At 43.0% G+C, this 18,891-nt stretch overlaps 2 protein-coding genes across 2 annotated transcripts; one reads left to right on the top strand and one right to left on the bottom strand.

Annotated features, from left to right (window-relative positions):
* Positions 1–92: 92 nt before the first annotated feature.
* Positions 93–1,985, top strand: ten1 (TEN1 subunit of CST complex). Its single transcript, XM_071504527.1, has 3 exons — positions 93–237; positions 705–862; positions 1,248–1,985. Exons 1-3 carry the CDS (start codon positions 149–151, stop codon positions 1,397–1,399), a joined length of 399 nt encoding a protein of 132 aa, XP_071360628.1. The 5' UTR covers positions 93–148; the 3' UTR covers positions 1,400–1,985.
* A 399-nt stretch (positions 1,986–2,384) lies between these two features.
* Positions 2,385–18,536, bottom strand: evpla (envoplakin a). Its single transcript, XM_071504525.1, has 22 exons — positions 18,347–18,536; positions 13,657–13,756; positions 13,417–13,571; positions 12,689–12,812; positions 11,777–11,908; positions 11,608–11,649; positions 11,126–11,287; positions 10,872–10,985; positions 10,659–10,748; positions 10,422–10,532; positions 9,702–9,848; positions 9,447–9,598; positions 9,244–9,341; positions 8,930–9,102; positions 8,303–8,478; positions 8,015–8,153; positions 7,696–7,889; positions 6,933–7,083; positions 6,742–6,825; positions 6,536–6,643; positions 6,348–6,440; positions 2,385–6,223 (listed from the first exon to the last, which is right to left on the bottom strand). Exons 1-22 carry the CDS (start codon positions 18,403–18,405, stop codon positions 2,825–2,827), a joined length of 6,003 nt encoding a protein of 2,000 aa, XP_071360626.1. The 5' UTR covers positions 18,406–18,536; the 3' UTR covers positions 2,385–2,824.
* Between the last annotated feature and the right edge of the window lie 355 nt (positions 18,537–18,891).

The raw sequence follows: 18,891 nt of genomic DNA, 5'->3' as shown, positions 1-18,891 counted from the left end.
GGGCAGGGAGGCGGGGCTGACGGATCATGTGACATTCACATGAGCTCTACCCCGGTAGACATCTATACCGGGGTATAAACCAGGGGCTATACCGGGGTATAAACCAGGGGCTATACCGGGGTATGAGCACTCACATTAACTTACCACGATGCTTCCAGCAACTGCAGCTTTTTATTTCCCCTGGGAGGTAAATTCTGGATCAGTGCATGAAGGAGAATCAGTGAGAACATTTGGCAGGTTTGTGACTATAAAATAACACTAACAGATTTACTTTGATATGAGATAATACCCGATTCAAGAGATCACCATCAAGTGAAAAAAATCCAGGTTTGAAGTGTAAGCACAATATTTTTTGTTGAGATCTGGATATAGAAAAGGCAGTATTATATCTTTTTTTCTTTTTTCACAAATCTGAAACTGTTTAACTGTCTCTGTTGTTAATCTAGTCACATTTGAGGAATCTGAGCACATTTTTATTTAGACTTAGTCTGATGTGGTTTAAATGGAGAAAATAAATCCCTGATTCGTGCTTTCACTAATAGTATAAATGTTGTACAAATCTGAAACTGGGTTTCAAACAGTCTACAGCGCCTCTTTGTTTGTCGAGTCGAGGCTTAAAATACAAAATACACCTTAAAAAGAGAAGTTTAAATTGTATGACCTGCTCACCACTTCACCTTGTAAAATGCTGTTCTATCTTCCAGACTTGTCTGCTATCAGCCTGAGGAGTCCAGGGCCACGCTGTCAGCCCAGTATGCTTCAAAAGAGCACCTCGTGGTTGTCCACACCTTGTTTGTGGAGCCGTTTAACCCAATACTTGGAGCCCAGTATATAGTTCTGGGTGAGAAAGAAAACGTTGAGGGTAAGGAAAAACTTTCTGAGCTCTTATGACTGGGAAATGTTGAATAATTTATTAGGTTTTTTTTTTTTAAAACAGTTTCCTATTTTTCTTGGCTCCACGTACCAGTCAAACAATAATTAAGCTGCATAATTACACCAACCTAATTAGTATATAAACTGAATTTTAAACCTATTGTTTAGTCCATAAATGTTGTGTTTGTTTTCTCCTTACCTCTTGGTTCAGATTCAAAGATCAAGTTGAAACTTAGAAGTCACACATTTAGATACCAGTGTTTGTTTGTCACTCGCATTCGTTTAATTAACTCTCGATCACTGGGCTCATTTAAAAACATGAAGGATTTTCTGCCTCAGTTTCCTGCCTTCATCTGTCCCTCCTCGTCTCACAGGGGTCGGTGTGATGATCAATGCCCGTGTGCTGAACTGTGTTGATGGTGTAAACGTTGCACTTCTACAGAAAGCCATCAACGAGCAAAGAAGCTTCTTCAGGGAGCGGGAGGATAAGCAGGGTGGAGCTGCCCAGCCCGCAGATGCAACCTGATCAGGGTCCTCATTCATCAAGGTTCCCGGGCTGCCACAGCGCTGGCTCGTGAGCTTCAGTGAACTTTAAGACTCACTTTATAAGAAGATCTTGTCAATGTTCGGCCAAAACAGAGTTCTGCACTTCATCGGGAGTTACTGACGTTTAAAACCCCAAATTAATGGATTGGTGCATCATGTTTGGTCAGTGAAGAACCGAGCAGATGTTTTGGGTCTGTAACTTATGAATACGATGCATTTTTAGGTCATGTCTCTCAATGTTCAGGGATCTAGTGAGAATAGTTTTTCAGTACAGTTAAAGTTACAAGTCTTAACATTCTTTGTTGTCTGATATCATTTACAAATACTTTAAATTTCGTTAAAATAGATATGCCATACATGGTTATGTAATACAAACCGAACTATAAATAAATGCAAAACACTCCTATTGAGCACTTTGCCCTATTAGATACTTATAGCATCTAGGTACAGTCAGGGGTGTTTCTGCATTGGCTATTTTTCATTAGTTTCTGATATTTCAATGACTTGTTGCTAGATGATGAGAATAAAAATATTTTTGGCCTTAGTGTGGTCAAAAAGTATGAGCAGTTCGACTAAAACGTGTTTTTTTCTCTTCTTTTTTTCTTCTTTTCTTCAAGAGGAAAAATACCCAGTATCTCATAAAAAAAGCACAATAGTGTACAATATTGTTTTTCTTTGTCATCCATGTAATCATCTGGTGACCTAGATGTTGCCCAGATATTTGCAACCAGCATGTTCATGCACACGGGGTGGTGGTGGTGTTTGTCATTTGATAGCGATGGAGCAACACACACTCTTCCTCATGTCCCACTTGTGCCGGAAAGGTGCATGAATTGGAAGCTGTGGTAAAAGTCACAAGAATTTTATCTTGTAAAATATGGAAAGGTTTAAAAATGTCTAATGTACCTACTTTTGTGTTTTATTTAAAAGACTACACAGCATTGAAAGTGAGGGAGTCCATGCAATTTAACCATTATAATTTAAATTTATTGATAATTGTTTCTTAATAAAGTATCAAACAAGGTTGAGTTTAAAGTGAACAGTGTCAAGGATAGCCCATGAATAATACAGAAACAAATCAATCTTGGTAAATAGCATTGCACCGTGTCCCAGAATCCCTATAACACAATGATATCAAAGATAAACTGCATTTATATTCTCTGTTTTTAAATTAAATCAAAACAAAACAAAACATCTGCCCACGTCAGACATGGTTGGTAAACAAAGGCAACTCAGCAGCAATCATTTTTGCTGGACAGAAAGCTTTGCAGAAGATTTTTCCTGAGTCGAAATGTACATTGCAATCAACAATATGGATTTCATATGGATTTCCTGTGTCTAATAGTACATTTTTTTACCACATCACATCAGAGACTTGATAACTCCAAGTATGTTGTAAACATATCTAGAATCTTGCATATCTAGAAGAGTTGTACACTGGGGTGTAACCAGAATCTCTGGAGGAGGCGGGCAGCATTGGTAAGCCTGACACTGGGTCTTGCTTACAGCGATCCAGAGCTTGTTTATAGTTGATCTTCTCCTTTGTGATTGGGTCCACAATATCCTTGATGTAGGTTGTCTCAGCCTGCAGCTCCCTCATCATTGTGCTGTTGATCATTTTGGACCCAATGGCATCCAAGATGCTTACTCTGCGGCCAGTGTTGGGATTGACCAGCCCTCCAGTCAGGTGCTGTGCCTCCATGTAGCGAATGGCACTGTCCTTTGGCATCCAGCCTTTCTGAACAGCCTCTCCCACAGACAAACACTCTCTGGTCAAGGGGTCTTCAACGCCAGCAAAAGCCTTCTGGGCATTGAGTAGCCTCTGGAGTTGACTTTCCTCAATGAGGCCTCTGCTTGCTGCCTTGTGAACTGTGAATCTCTCTTTGCTGTTGATGTCAATGATGCCGCCTGTTGCTGCCTGAGCCTCCAGAAGCCTTTGGGCAGTGGTGGGGTCAATCAGTTTACGTAGGGTGGCGCTGCGTATTGGAAAGCAGGTGTCAGTGTTTGTATCCATTATTCCAGCAATTGGGTAGATTTCTGTAGCAGTGGAGAGGTCTGGGGGGGCTGATTTCACTGTTGTGGTGGACTTTGGGATGACTGAGTTAAAGCTGAGTTGCTTTTTGTTGTCACCTGCGACCAGCAAGGCAAACTCTGAGATGGGAAGCTTGCCTTGTTTGTACTGTTGTAGATCATACTCTGTCAGCCTGCCTTCCTTCAGGGCATCTTTGATGGAGTACTGCTTGCCACTCTTGCGATCCTGCAGTACAGATGTCTCCCCATCAGGTCCCAGAGAAGTAATCTCCTCCCAGTCACACTCCAGCTCCTGCAGATGAATGTACTGTGGACGATCAATCAGGCCCTGCAGGTAGGCATCATAAGGAGACATGTCTTTGCCTGTATCTGGATCCAAAATGGTGATTTTGGTGGAGACATTGGTCTCCTTGGTCCTTGTCTCTGTCTGCTCCTCTTTCTGCAGATTCTGCACAAGGTCTCGGATGGTGCTGTCTCGAATATGGATCTTGTCTTTTTCATCCAGGATCTCCCTCTCCAGACGCTGTACGTCAGACTCCATCTTAATGCTCTTCTGCCTGCTCATCTGCGTTCTCTCACTTATTAGTCGGGTCTGCTGCTGGAAAGACAGGCTGATGTCGTGTCTCTTGGCCTCGAGTGTCCTGAGCTCCCTAGTGAGGTCGTCCTTCTCCCTCAGTAGGCCATCCTTGTTCAAAATCAGGGTATTCTCCTCTTTTGAAGTGCTAGACTTACTGCTCATCAGAAGGTTGATTTTATCATTGACACGTCTGATGTCATCCTCCACGTCCTGTCTTGCAAATTTCTGCTGAGTCACCTGTTCCCTCAAGCGATCCCTCTCACTTTCGACAGCCTGGTCTTTCTCAACACGGACAACCTCTTTGTACACCGTCTTCTCTACAGACTTCTCTCTCTGCAAGATCTCAAGCTTTAGAGTGATGTTACGAATGTCTCTCTGGAGACGCAGGATATCACTGGTTTCCTTGTCCATATCTGACCGAAGACCATTTGTCATTCTGTCCAGTTTTGGGTCTCTCTCAACCTTCAGCACCTCCTCAACAACAATACTTTCCTCAACAGGAGGTGGAGCATTTTCCAGCTGTGTAATGCGCAGTCGGATCTCTCTGAGTTCAGACTCGACTTGAATCCTCTTTTGGCGCTCATCACTCTCTCTCAGGATCCTCTCTTTGTCTTCCACCTTTGTTCTTAGCTGCTGCAGCTCTAGCTCTAGCTGACGCCGGCGCGTTACTTCTTCATCCAGGCTTCTGCTGAGCCGCTCGTGCTCGAGTGCCTGCCTTGGGTCCTTCTGTAAACGCAGAACCTCCTGCACAACCACTTTCTCCTCAGGTTTCTGTCTCTCCAACAGGATATATTTGTTTTGCAGGTCAAACACCATCTCTTCAATGGAGCGCCGCACCTGTGCCTCCTCCCGTACGTCTCTTCTCAAGCGGTCAGCTTCTTTCTCCAACAGTGGATCAGGTTCATACTTGATGACTTCTCTGGTGACAAGTTTGGTTTCTATCTTGGACTTTTCAGCTTTCCATTCATCCCTCTCTTTCCTGAGTAGACTCACCTGGTCCTGGAGGGAGTTGTAAGAGGTGCGTAAATGGTTCACCTGATCATTTAGTCTCTGTATCTCTTTCTCATTTTCAGGGCTCCTCTCCTCCTTCACCACCTCTTGGAGAACTTCCTTGAGCTCCACCTTGGGCTTCTGAGAACGAAGGATATCCAGATCAGATGTAACCTGGGTGAGCTCCCTCTCTAGATCAGAGCGCTGCTTGTTTGAGTCTTGTATGTCTTTCCTGAGGCGCATTATCTCCACCTCCGTGTTTGGGTCTATCCGGTAGATCTCGTTAACGATTTCCTTCACCTCGATTTTTGGTTTCCAGTCTTGAACTTCTCTGTAGCGGCTGTTGAGTTCCATCACCTCTTTGGACAAAGTGTTGTTTTCAATCCTCTCTTCCTCCAGGTTTGTTCTAATCTTCTTAGATTCAGAGATGAGGTCAGGGTCTTGTTCAATCTTTTTCACTTCCTTCGTGATGATCTTAGGCTGGATATTAGGAATCAGTCTCTCAAGTGCATTAATCTGACTCCTTGTCTGGAAGATTTGATCATTGAGGAGCTTGCTCTTGTTGTTCTCATCAGAAATTTCCATCTCAAACGATCGGACTGCTTTCAACATCTCTGGGTCCTTTTCTACTTTCACCACCTCCTTCTTAACCACCCTCTCTTTGATTGGTGGTTGCTTCTGCTGGAGAATCGTTACTTCTGTCGTCATCTGAATGTGCTCTCCATCTCGCACTCGAATTTCATCTCTCATCCTTGTTATTTCATCTCTCAGCTTACTGGCCTCTATGTCCAGCTGAGGATCTTTCTCAAACTCTGTCACCTCTCTGGTCACCAGTTTGGCCGGGGTGTTTTTGAGGGTATCTTCCACGGTGGTGATTTTCTTGTTTAACAGCTCAACCTCACTCTGGGTGGTGCTACGCCTCAGGACCTCTTCATGCAGTATTTTCTGCAGATCAGCCAAATCACTTTCCAGTTTTGGGTCACGGTAGTACTGTAGCACTTCTTTCTCTTCAATGCGCTCCACTCCTCTGCGACTCTTCAGGGACATCATCCTGTCTTTAAAGGTTCTCAGGTCTGTCTGAGCATGAGCTGTCCTTTCCTTCTCTTCCTGCAGCTCTTTTACCAGAATGTCTAACTCATGAGCACTCTTTTGCTGGTTTTCAAGCTGCACTTGTTGCTGTGCCACCATGTGAACTTTCTCCTCATTCTGCAGTGGAAAAACATAAATGAAGGTGACATAGTTTTAGTTAGTTTTGAACTGAAAATATTTTTTGATAAATTCAACAACATTAACCAATTTTTTTTGTTTAATTCATGCCCTGTTGTCTTACCTGTGAAATGAGATTCTTAGCCAAGCCCATCTGTTTTTGGCGTTGGGTGTTTTCAGCTGTTGCTGTAGCAAAACGGTTCACCAGATCCTTTTCCTGTAGTAAAAGAAAATACAGCAAACCTTCAGCCACTTGGACCGACCAAACTTGATAATCTAACTATGATAAAAACATAAGAGCTTAAATGTTACCTCTTTCTGAACAGCATCAGAAAGTGTGAGAATCTGAGGTTTTTTTGCAATAGTGACACCAGCATCCTCAAGTGTACTGTTGTATTTATCCACGTTGGCATCATACTCCTGCACAAATGTGAAGAAAGGTAAAAAAATTATTTATCTCTGATGGTAAAATGAGGCATTCTCTGTTAGCACTGTATTATGATCCATTTGATTCTTACACTGAGTAGATTCTGCAGGTCTAGAGACAGGTCGGACACTCTGTCCATGTCATTTCCCTTCCTCTTCAGGTCCTCCATCACCCTCTGCAGGTACAAGTTTAGCAGTGTGAGTCAATTTGAACATATTCATATACTTTTAATATCCACTACTCTCCACATGACACTTGTGTGTGGTCAGGAGATGGTCTCACCTCTTGGGAGCTCTGCTTAGCGGTGACCTGAGACAGATCATCGTTGTAGTTTATCTGGTTTGTTGGCAGGTTGTTCAGGAAGGAGTTGAGGGATTTGGATGTGCTCTGGAGCTCCTGGTTCTTGGTTGCAGCTTCTTGTAAGATGTTTTCTCTGAAAGGATTGATCAAGATGATACATTTTTAAAATGTGTGTGTAAAAGCTCTGCATCATGACAAAATTAAATTTTATATGTGTAATGGTTAGCTCAGATTTGTTTTTTTTTATTTCATATATTTTCCTTAAGTTTAGCTTAAACTGTTGCCCAACCACACCACTGCACAACCACAAATCATGTCTGCTTTTTTAATGTACTGTATGTAATTTTTACAAAATAAGGATCTCAATATAATTCTTTGATTTGCAGCATTAATTGCTTTTTAACCAAACAATGTATGATGCGTTTGAGTCCAGGAAGTAGGGTTGCACACCAGAGTGCATGCAACCACATCACATATTGTTTATGTCTCTAATCTGTGAGCAGTTTATCCAAAAATGTATTTTCCATTTCTCTGGTGTTCACTTGAATATTTTCACATGGTTGAAGGGGGAAAACTATCCTGACTTCACTATTAAAGATACAATTTCATATGTAGCAAAAAATATGTACACTATGTTATTTTTCCTTAATCATCTTGTGACCCCTCACATTTATACTGTGACTCCTTGGAAACCTGCTGAACTAATTGACGAACAGTCTGACTTTCTAAGTAAACTGATTCTCACCTCTCCTTGAGCTGGTTGGCAACGTTTGCGTAACGGGTCTGCAGCTGCTTGACTTCTGTTCTCTGGCGCTGGATGTCAGGGCAGTACTCTTGGTAACCCTGCTGCAGAGAGCTGCACAGCTGCTCCGTGGTCTCCAGATCCTGACTCAGCTTCTTCATGTCATCCTGAGCCGCTGCCACAGACTTACCCTGGGACTGATCACAACAACGGAGACAAACAGTGAAAAAATATGCCAGCTGAATCACTGAGAAGGTGAATCACCTTTTCTATGTGGTGGAGGTAAGATTTTAAAGGGACGTGAGAATGAACCTTTCCTCACCTGGATGTCATTAATGTGGGTTTGAATTGCATTTGGCGCATCAGAGATCGGACCATCTTCACTCAGCTTCTTCTCAAACCCGGAGACGAGACCATCCACCTTCTTAATCTGACTCTCCAGGTTGAGAGATGCGTTTGCTCTGAGAAATAAAGAGAAATGTAGTGATGAGTCTTTTTATAATAAGTTTTGAATAAGTTATTGCAATATTTGAGCAAAACATTTGAAAACAGGTATTTACAATGGAGACAAAACCCTTTATGCAACTACCCAAACAAAACATCTGCTCACTTCTTGGTGTAGAGGTCGGCGAGTTCAGCGATGCTATCGTGCTTGTTGTTGGCAGCGCTCAGTTTGAGTGGGAGTGCAGAGGAGGTGCCGCTGGGATCTTTGGATAGAAGAGGCTGCAGGTCGGCCTGCGCTGCCAGTTTCTGCTGCTCCAGAGCCTTCAGGGCGTTGGCAGCTTGCTGTGAGGAGCAAATATAGACACTTTCATTAATATGCGGTTTTATCAGGGCAGTTCGGGCTCCTCTTTGATTCGACTGTAACGAGACACCTGATGGCCCAACTGTTTTCTCAGAAGCTTTTCCACATTTTCTACAATAACATCATCTCTGAGCAGTAATCTCACAAACACAACACCTCTGTTCATGCAAGTAGGCTGAGGAAGCGAGGAACCAGAAATGCAGTATTGTATGCAGAGTGAACGCTTACAGGTAAAAACAGACAGGAAGAAAAAGACAGCTCAACAAAACCTTATCACCACAATCGTTCTCCATCTTTTTAATCATCACATCTAACTGTACAGCAACCAGTGTGTTATGATGAGCATGAAAATTAGCTGCAGAGAACACGCTAACAAGAACGGTCTCGGCTCAAATAAATAGTCTGCTGTTGATTTCTCTTTATTCCTCTCACCTCCTGCTCCTTCAGCCTTTTGGCCAGATCTCCAGCTGGGTCGGTGCGGTTCAGTGGGGCTCGCAGGCGGCTCAGCATGCTCTCCTCAGCGCTGGCCAGGTCACCGTCCAGCTTGTCCAGCTGCTGGGTCAGGGCTGTTATTTTGGGGTCCAGTGGTGCAGAAGACACTGGGGCTGAATGAAAGAACAGGGACGTTGATTAAAACTATCTGTGTAACTGGTGGTGAATAATTATCATTAATAATTATCGTGGTTTATAAAATCTTTGATTCCGTACAATCAGGATGTTCAAGGATTTAATTTGTAGACAATGACCTGATTGTTGGGACCTGGAGACCTCTGATTTGTGATTCTTCAGAGACGCCGCCAGAGCAGCTCTTCTCTTCTTGATGTCTCCCAGTTCACCGCCCAAACTGATGAATTAAAAACAGAGAGAGGCAGAAACAGGAACAGCATTATTGACGTGTTGTTGCATTATATGTTGTAGCTGCCTAATAACACAGCCATGCATTACTCACAGGTCCACGTTGTCAATGGCCTCTGAGTCAGGTGGGGGGATCTGGAAGCAAACTCCTGGGAAGGTTTTAGTTACACCGTCAGTGGAGACCACGTCCCAGTTCTCGTCTGAGTTTGATTTCAGGGTCAACTTCTGCCCTCTTGACAGAGAGTCCTGGATAATAATAACAAATAAAACACATACACAAGAGTTTAGACGGTTTAGATACGATTGAGTTGAAGCATCTCAGCTGCAGATACTTGACAGAAAGCTCCACCTTATCTGTCTCCCAGTCACACAGGGCCTCCACTGTGATGGGTCTGCTGGGGGCGTTGCGTCGTAGCTTCAGAGGAGCGATGGTGGTGCTGCGTCTCCTCAGGTCGGCCAGCAGCTGCTCAGAGTTCTGCACGGCCTTCTCCTCCCCCTGGAGGGAAACAGACGGAGAGGAATAAATAGAAATACTCATCTCATCGTAGGCAGCAACAAATCTTCATCTCCCGTGTTGTCCAGGATTTATGGCGTAATCCAAGTTTGCTCAGAACATGTCAAACATTGACCTGTGGTGATGGTTTGAATCAGAAATATCTTACATAATGAATCTATTTCTGCTTCCTCCCATGTGTTTCAGCTTTAAGATACTTTATAATAGTTACGTTCTGAAGGTGCATTTCTCTTCTTTTAGATAATAATTTTACTTTTTTTTAATGAGCGCAGCAGATAAAAACAAATAATATCAAAAGATTATGTGAACAATAAATTTGATTTTTCCATCTTCTTGTCGCCCTATTCCACCTGTCTTTTCCCTCTTTCTCCTGTCCTGCTTCTTCTCTTTTCTCCTCATTTGTTCAGCTCCCCTCCTCTCTCTCTCTCTCTCTCTCTCTCTCTCTCTCTCTCTTTCTCTCTCTCTCTCTCTCTCTCTCTCTCTCCCTCCATCGGCTCAGGCTCTAAACTAAGTCAGCTCGTCTGCGCAGCCCTGACTGCAGACGTTCTCTCGTACCTCCAGCTGCAGCAGCGTCTCTGAGTTGCTCTGCTTGCTGATGGACTTGGGGTCTAGGCTGTTGTTGAGTCTGTTCAGTGTCTCTGACAGCTGGTCAGTGTCCATTTGGTACTGGAAAACACCACAAAAACATTTTGTTTTAACTTTTGTATAACACTTGAATGTGTGTGTGCATGACAAAGAGACAAAATGTGCTCATCTCCCCACAGATTGTGATGTTTTCAGTCCCATTTTTACCTTTTTGAATTCCTCCACGTTGTCCAGGTGTGACTCTTGACAAATGCAGAGGTTGAGGAATTTCTGCCACTCGTTTCGTACAGCATCTCTCTGAGCCTGGAAACGTAATGTGAAGGGTTAAAATCAACCCGGATTATACAACCTTCAAAGGTTGAAGCTGATGAAAAACCGGGGTTAGTTACAGATTTAAGGGGTTAGCCTCTGGGTAATGACACGTGCCTGTATTGTGGCACTGGCAGGGTGCTTCAGTTCAATGAGTCTGTCTCCTTCATCTTGGATTTTGTTCACCTCACTCTCGTGGGACAGCAGACTGTTGTTCTTGAAGTTCTGATTGAGATCAAATCAAAGCAGGTTTATTTATATTGTATGTTTCTTCCTCAGTGCAGAACAAACATACTGGATTATTCTGTACAAGCAATTATTCAGAATAATATGCTGCTGCGACTTTACAAGCCGTCAGTCCTGACCTCGTACTGCCTGCGGACATCAGGTGGGTCCACCATGCGGTCGCTCCAGTCCTGCGACTTGATCTTATCCTGTTCCTCTCCCAGGAAAGCCAGTTCCTTGTTGCAGCCCTGCATGTATTCATACAAGCTGTTCAGGTAGTGACGACGCCACTTGGAGTTGTCCTGAGGAAAAAAAAACAAAAAAAAACAGTGAAAACTTTACAAGTTCTGGAAGTGCAAACATTTATTCTGACACACAAACAGAAGAAAGTCAAACTTGTGTAAATCTCTCCGTTTAAATCTAAAATAAACAGGTCTGTGCTATCACATGACAGCTGTCAAACACTGCCCTGGGTAAATATTCATCTTGTTGTGACTGTAAACACAAAGTTTCTCAAAGATCCTCTCATACATGCTCATGCATTTTCTTGTCTAGTCACAATAAAACTCAATAATAAATAAAGTTTTAAGAAATGTGATTACATATGAACAACTCAACTCACCAGTAGATTGTTGTATTGTTTCTTCAGAGCTGTATAGTTCTCCTAAAAGACAAGATAACAACATGTCTCATAGGCTTCCAGCAGCTGTTTTTCATTGAGATCAAGAAGAACATTAAGATCTGCCCAGAATATGATGGGAATGTGTTTTCGTGTAAACACGTTTGTTCACCTTGCTGCCAGCGGAGCTGACGCAGAGCTGCGAGTTGTAGGCCTCGATCTCTTTGTGCAGGATGTTGTGAGCAGCAATCTGCTTCTCCAGATCTGCCATGGTGGGGCCGTACTCCTCCACGTTCACCTGTTTCTGTAAGCACCGGCACCACAGGAACATCACTAATGGTACGTAAATAACCACCAAAGGGTCCGACAGGCTGAGGCACCCTGTGATTAGTTGTGCTGTTAACTGACTCAGCTGTGGTTAATGTGTTTATTACAGGGTAACTGTAAAACATAGCTGATGGATTTATATATATATACACAGAATGTTTGCATTCTATTAAAAACAAGTTTAACAGATAAGGCTGTCGTTTTTCTCTCTGTCAACCACTGACCTCTCAATACTATTCAGTCTCTCTACCAATCCAAAACCCATTTGTTGCTGAAGACAGAAATCTTTAGGAATGTATATTTCCATTTTTCATTGTAATTATTTATTTATAAAACAGCTGGTACAAACAAAAGTCACCACAACTGGAAGAAATGGTGCATTTGTTGAGGACTATTTTCAGTGGCGGATCAATACGCATCTGGTATGTGTGTGAGTTTTTACAGCAGCAGGATGTTGTGAGCAGGACTGAGTCAAAATAAACTACAGTGTGTGTTTATTATGATAAAGGAACAAGTCGACCAGTTCTCATTCATGTGTTGTTAACAGTTTTTGGACAAGAGAAGATTTCTGTGTCACAGAGGAATGAGATAAACCAACACTACGACACCTGTTAGTGGATCAATTTATTTTGTTGATCATTTCTTGGCAGTTAAAAAAAATATAGAATATCATCAGCCTTATTTTTTACTGTACTCCTGAATATAAGAGATTTTAAGCACAGGGCCCCGGATGTTCAGACAGTGTTATTACACTCACTTGTTTCTGGTTGAAAACAGGTCCCCAGTCGATTCTGGGCATCAGCGACACGTCGTCAATCTGCTCATAGATGTCTCGGTAGAAGGCGCAGTCCTTCAGCCAGCGTTCGTGGAGGTGGATAACACTGAAGTCACCGGAGAAACAAACCAGGTTCATATTCATGCAGACCCACAGTGTTTAGTGTTAAATAAATGAATAAAAATATGATTCAATACCTGCAAAATGTATCCAAAAATATTTTACAATCAGCCCATTATCATGAAATGTTATTTCATCCTGTTTTGTTTCACAATATTTTATTGCAGGTCCAGTATATGTGGAAAATTCAAAATCCTTTTTTTCTGTGTTTCCTCATTTAGACTAAAGCATGAGTCGGTTACGAGACGCCCCGTCCTGTTTGTTGTGATGAACAGACAAAGACTTTGAAATAAAAAGAAGCTTTGTAAAATAAAACAGCTGCAGGGGAATAATGCATCGTCTTATTTATTTATTTTACATTGACCACTTTGAGCCTCCATAAATAGGAGCATTAGCTTTAGGGTGGAGGCTGATTATGTACTGTATGGGCAATTACTGGCAAATAACTGGAGCTGTTGTGGACTTTGTGTGTAACATCATAAAAGGAAATTTAGCTCATTTTGTTGATTATTTTAATGGGAAATCATCCTGAAACAGTCAAAAAGCTCTGAGCTCTGCATGAGTGTTGTTTTCATTCTGTACCAACTCACTCGCTCTCTATCTCTCTGGCTTGTGGGTGTTTGAGCTTCTTGGCTTTGTCCACGTCCAGGAAGAGGTCCTTCAGCAGGCCCTCAGCCTCGCCCAGCTTGTCTGAGACCACGGTCTGATGCTCAAAGGGAAGCTCCTTCTTGTCATTTTCAGCGTCCTGACAAACAGATAAGGTTTTTTTAGACAGAGCTGCCAGTGAAGGAGAGGGATGTTATCGTGAGACTGTGTTTGTGTGTCCTCACCACAGCCAGCAGCTCCTCCGCCCGCAGGATGTCTTTCTCCACCTGGTCGGCATTCTTTTGCATCTGGGCGATCAGCAAGGCCAAGCTGCCGGCCTGGGTCCTGTAAGGGTGAGGGGAAGGGGTCAGAAAAGGTCATGTCCCACAGTTCCTCTCACAGTCTCATATCCTCCACCTCTGGTTTACTGAGGGCATTTTTGATTCACATGTAAGTTTGGTTCTTTCTACATCATCACAATCAAAATTAATATACTGACTACAAAAGACAACTTCCTAAACTTACATGAACATCACGACAAAAGACAACAACAAAGATCAAAACAATCTATTTTTTCATGCTTGTATTATCTCTGTGACGCCTCTTCATCCAGGTAAAACGACCTGACAAATCAGGCACTGAGTTTCTGTTCAAACTTCCTCACAGGTCTCAGTAAAATATCAACCAGTCCTCACCGACACCGGGAGTCTGGATCGCTGCTCGGGCCTCCTGTGTGTCAAAGGATAGATTTTAAAATCCTACTTGTCTATGAAGCACTAAATATCCTACGCTCCACAACCATAATAAACCTGACGCTCATTTAAATCACAGCCTAAAACATTAGATAATATGTATATAATAAATTAAATACATTATGACTTTTTAATCTTTTTATTTGCTTGCTTTTGCAAATGCGATTAATTAATGGAGTTAATTAATGTCTTGTTAATGTTGTATTTTTTATGTATTTCCATGCACGTGAAGCACTTTGAATGGAGCCGTATAAACGAACTACAGTCTGAGGTTTATACAGTTTCACAGTTGGAGCCACACCCGACGCGTTCCTTAAATACTAAAGATTCCACTGTGACTGTCACTCCCTGTCGCTGCTGGTACCTCGAAAAGGTGAAGTGACGCCTCAGACAGACAAGAGGCGGAGGAGGGGATGGTGCTGGCTGGGACTGTGAGATGAACTACACCCTTAAAACTACATAAGAGCTCAATTTGCAGTTATGGAGTCAAAAATCAAAAGATTTGGAGTCAAGGATTTGAATAAAAATAACAGGATGATGGTTTTTATACAGGATCTTCTGAGTTAATGATTTATTGTCGTGGGTTTGAATTAAATCAAATAATTTGCAAACATATGAAAAGATGTGTTTAAACATGGGAGGACGATGAGGCTTTGTAAATTGTCTTCTCACTTACAACAGCTGCCTAACAGCATCCAATACTTTACATTTCCAGGTGTCTAACTTCTCATAAAAACTGTGCATATCTAGATATATATTATTGTAAATCCAGTTTCTGCATCATTTCCGCACACGTGGCAAATTACTCCACATTTTTCACTGAGCTCCTTTTATCATATGCTTTAACTTTGAGAAGCATCCTCACAATCAGTTTCACATCAGCTGGGAAAGTAAAGTGAAATCACAGCTGCATAAAAAGCAGAAACAGTCCTTCCTTTTATTGTTTTTTGTACAGAGAGAAAACAACAAAGCTCCCTGATGTGTCATAAATCATTCAGAAACACAAGTTAAACTCCTGCTCTTCTCCCTGAGAGTTTACACAACAGGTCTGACTGTAAAACTTGGAAAGACTTCGTTCATGCATCCGTGTAACACCGGACAGAAGAATGCAGCTTCAGCAGCTCGCTGGTTAATTTACCAACATACCTAAACTACCTCAGAGTAGAAAGTCGTGTCTCCCTGAGGAGAAAACAAGCAAATGTCATATTAGATTTACAACAACACGAAGCTCGGCTCTGTAATGACGGGGCGACGGAGGAATGTTCAGACTGACTCACTGAGGTGTGAGCTGAGCTGGTTCTGCTCTGACAATGGCCTCCCTGTCCCTGCTCACTCAGCAGGAGGGACAGGTATGTGCACACACACACACACACACACACACACACACACACACAATACACATAATACACACAAGCATTATCTTAATTTTGCCCATTTTCAGTCAAATAACCACTTGGAGTTAGTTATGAAAGAGATTCATCCAGTTACTGTTTGTGTCTTAACCAGCGAGTGAGTGAGATGTTGGAGACGAGGACCAATCGTAAGAGTCCACAGAGCTTAATATGAGCCACATACTTTTACCACCTGACCTTTCTTGACTTTGTCTTTTATTTGTCGGCTTCTATTTCAAGCGTCTTTCACACTTTTTATCCTGTACGTGCTCTTAGATATAATTCAGTTTCCTAGTTTTTATTCGCTGATATTTCTTCATGTCAGACATTGAAAACTGTCTCTGTCTTGGTGAAAGTTGGTGGACTGTGTAAACACCATGGACAGTGATTAAAATGAGTCCAGGACTTTAGTCTGATATGTTTCATTTTTATAAATATAAATATATCACTGTTGTCACCTTAAAAACTCAAACCTGTCATTAGAGCTCAGTTTCTTTTTCTTACATCTCTTTCACATTGAAAGTGAAGTTTTTTTTTTTTGGTCGAGGTTAAAATTGTGATTTAACTTTCTTGCAACTTCCTGAAGGAGTTTGTCGAGGACGTGAGTTAAAGAAGTGACGGAGGTGTTTCCGTCTCCATCCGCTTGTCAGGGGAATGTGGTCAAGAAGCTGCAGGACGGGTCACACCCACACGTCGCTGTGGCTGCTGCGTGTGTGGTCGGGCCTGTGGTCGCAGAGACAGATGTTGGACCTGTGGGTGCTTTGAACTCCTCACAAACAGCAGCTGTTTGTCTTTGTCTGATAAACTCAGCAGTGCAGGCTCTTTGTCACCTTCTGCGTTCAGTCGAATCTAAACGGCAACTTTCACTGGCAAAGACTGCGCTCTGACCGAAACTGAAATAATAATATAATGTGTTAAAAAAGACTGAGATTAATGAGTGAATGACCGTGGCAGGAAAGCCACAGATCGCAGCCATGGCTGATGCGGCCTGAAAGCAGGATAACTGGATAACCCACATAATTGAGGAGGGCTTGCCAGCATTTTTTTGGTTAGTTAGTTGCAAGACGGCAAAACATGAACCACAAACACAAACACTCCCTGATCACAGTTGGTGTTGTGTAATTCACTTGTGCTGGATTTCAGGCTAAAAGAGGTAAAAACAGACCCAGAGGAACAGGAGGACGGACGGTGTGAGGGGTCAGAGTTCAGTCACTGCGTCACTGTGACAGATCGCATCAGCAGAACAAGATGGCCGCTCACACATCACTGCTCATAGACACACACACACACACACACACACACACACACACACACACACCACTATGTTCTGCACTCCACCTGTACGTGTCGTTTCCAGTTATAAATGATGCGTTCAGTGTCTCTCTACAGTTCCTGTCCGGTGCCACTCACCTGGACAGTGAAGTGGGTCAAACCCACAGAACTCACTATGAATTTATTCATTTGTCCCTTAAATTAAAGTTGAAACAATAATCAGATGAATTGATGAGTCAGTTGATGGAAAAGTAGATGGTAACTATTCATCAAGCAAAAATGTTGAATTTGTTTGTTCCAGTTTCAGTTCCAGTTTTAAATGATCACCTTTGATCTGGATTTTCTGACTAAACAATCATTTGATCTTTTGAAAATTGACAAAGACAGTTAACCGATAATGAGGATAATCATTCGCCGCAGCTCTTTGTTACACTGTTTTAACCAGTGTAGTAGATGATGGTAATTTCTTCACAGCCAAATGAGCCATGAACTACGGTTTGGAACCAACGCCCACATGACAGAGGAACCAGCTGAGCAGTGCGGGCGGCCCGGCCCTCGTCACGCCTCAGCAGGCACACGACGTGTTCAGGGCAGGGACAAGGTGAAACCACCAGTGTCCGGACGGGGCAAAAACATGAAACTGTTTCAGTCGGTTTGGCATCATCATCATCATCGTCATCATCGCTCTTTACTGTCAGTAAATCTGAATTATCCGGCTCTGATTTAAGGAGCTCACACTGAGTGAACATCTGGCTGCACATTGTCTTCATCTCTTGATGTATAATGAGTAAAACAGGTCTTGGACGTTTATTACACATCACATTAAACCTTTTTAAATCGTTTGCCTTGTGGTTGAAAGCAGCATCCGTCACGTTTAAGCCTTATTTTGAAAAAAAATCACTTCTGTGTTTAAACAGCACTGACTGCACATTAAAGTCTGGATGGAGACCAGCTCCTCTGCTTATCTTCTGGTCCTTCAAATATTCCCTAGAGAATTTTTTTCTCTCATCACCAACAAGAGTCTTTTAGGAAACATCAAAAGTGTAAATCTTGGTTTAGTCTTGGGGGAAAACTGGGCCCATGAAGTCCCATGTTTCAGGGGTTTCAGTGCTGGAGGATCAGGTGGAAAAGAGCTGATAATATTTTCCTCTTGTGTGACTTTCACTTCAAGCCGTGAACATATTTTCACTAGTTTCACCTGTTGTCTTAAAGCGACTGTCCCACCTCATGTTTACAAAGTAAACCTGGCCTCAGGCTCTGTTAACAGGCTCTCACCGTCCCTGAGGATCAACTCTGACAGAACTCAGCCCTTTAAATCAGTGAAGAATCCAACCTGCAAACTTCCAGCTCTGCCACAACACAGAGAGAGAACCAGGACAGCGGCACGCACAGGAAACATGACCCAGGCCTCGGCCCGGGAGGAGCAGGAGGAGGTGGAACATGACCGAGATACAGCGTCACCACACACACTTCCATACACTCACACACACATTCATGAAGTCCTCAGGGACAAAACTCACTTGCTGATCTTGCCCGAGACCTTGAGCGAACTCTCCTTACTCTCCTTTTTCTTAAACATCCTGGAGGTTGTGGGGGGTCGAGCAGAGATCCCACAGAAATCTCTCTTTCTCTCTCTCTTACTCCTTCTTCGTCTGTGTCTTCCTCACCCTGTGGCTCCCACTCCGTCTCTCCTCTCGCTTTGGCTCCTCTCAGACACACACACTCACGTCAGCGCAGCGTTCGGCCCCGGCAGCCCCTCCCAGACAGGTTAACAGGTGTGTCACCACCCAGACATCCACCTTGCAGAAGAAGACCGGACCGACCTGTTCCCCACACTCTCCCTTCCTCCCACCTTTGGTTCCTGCCCTTCCCTTTCATCGGGGCCCTGACACACTCTCAAATCTCACCCAGGGAGCAGCAGGGGCCCTTTGATCACGTGCATAATTCATGGGGCCGGAGGGACACTGAGTCCCTGCAGGGAGCAGTGAAACAAAACGCTTTTTATTTGCACAAATGGCTTTCACTAGTGAACAAAACAGCACAGAAACATCTGGCTGATAAATAC

Source organism: Trachinotus anak, unplaced genomic scaffold, assembly GCF_046630095.1.
Source record: "Trachinotus anak isolate AG129_WGS33_773 ecotype Australia unplaced genomic scaffold, CSIRO_AGI_Tana_v1 ptg000019l, whole genome shotgun sequence".
In the NCBI taxonomy this organism is placed as follows: domain Eukaryota; kingdom Metazoa; phylum Chordata; class Actinopteri; order Carangiformes; family Carangidae; genus Trachinotus; species Trachinotus anak.
The sequence above is the reverse complement of the archived record's forward strand: the minus strand, read 5'-3'. Positions and strand labels throughout refer to the sequence as shown.

Coding starts and splice junctions, on each gene's coding strand:
- ten1 (XM_071504527.1), top strand. CDS start 149: ATGCTTCCAGCAACTGCAGCTTTTTATTTCCCCTGGGAGGTAAATTCT. Junction 238..704: donor TCAGTGAGAACATTTGGCAG/GTTTGTGACTAT, acceptor TCTATCTTCCAG/ACTTGTCTGCTATCAGCCTG. Junction 863..1,247: donor TGAGAAAGAAAACGTTGAGG/GTAAGGAAAAAC, acceptor CTCGTCTCACAG/GGGTCGGTGTGATGATCAAT.
- evpla (XM_071504525.1), bottom strand. CDS start 18,405: ATGTTTAAGAAAAAGGAGAGTAAGGAGAGTTCGCTCAAGGTCTCGGGC. Junction 7,084..7,695: donor GCCAACCAGCTCAAGGAGAG/GTGAGAATCAGT, acceptor CAATCCTTTCAG/AGAAAACATCTTACAAGAAG. Junction 6,441..6,535: donor CTGATGCTGTTCAGAAAGAG/GTAACATTTAAG, acceptor CTTTTACTACAG/GAAAAGGATCTGGTGAACCG.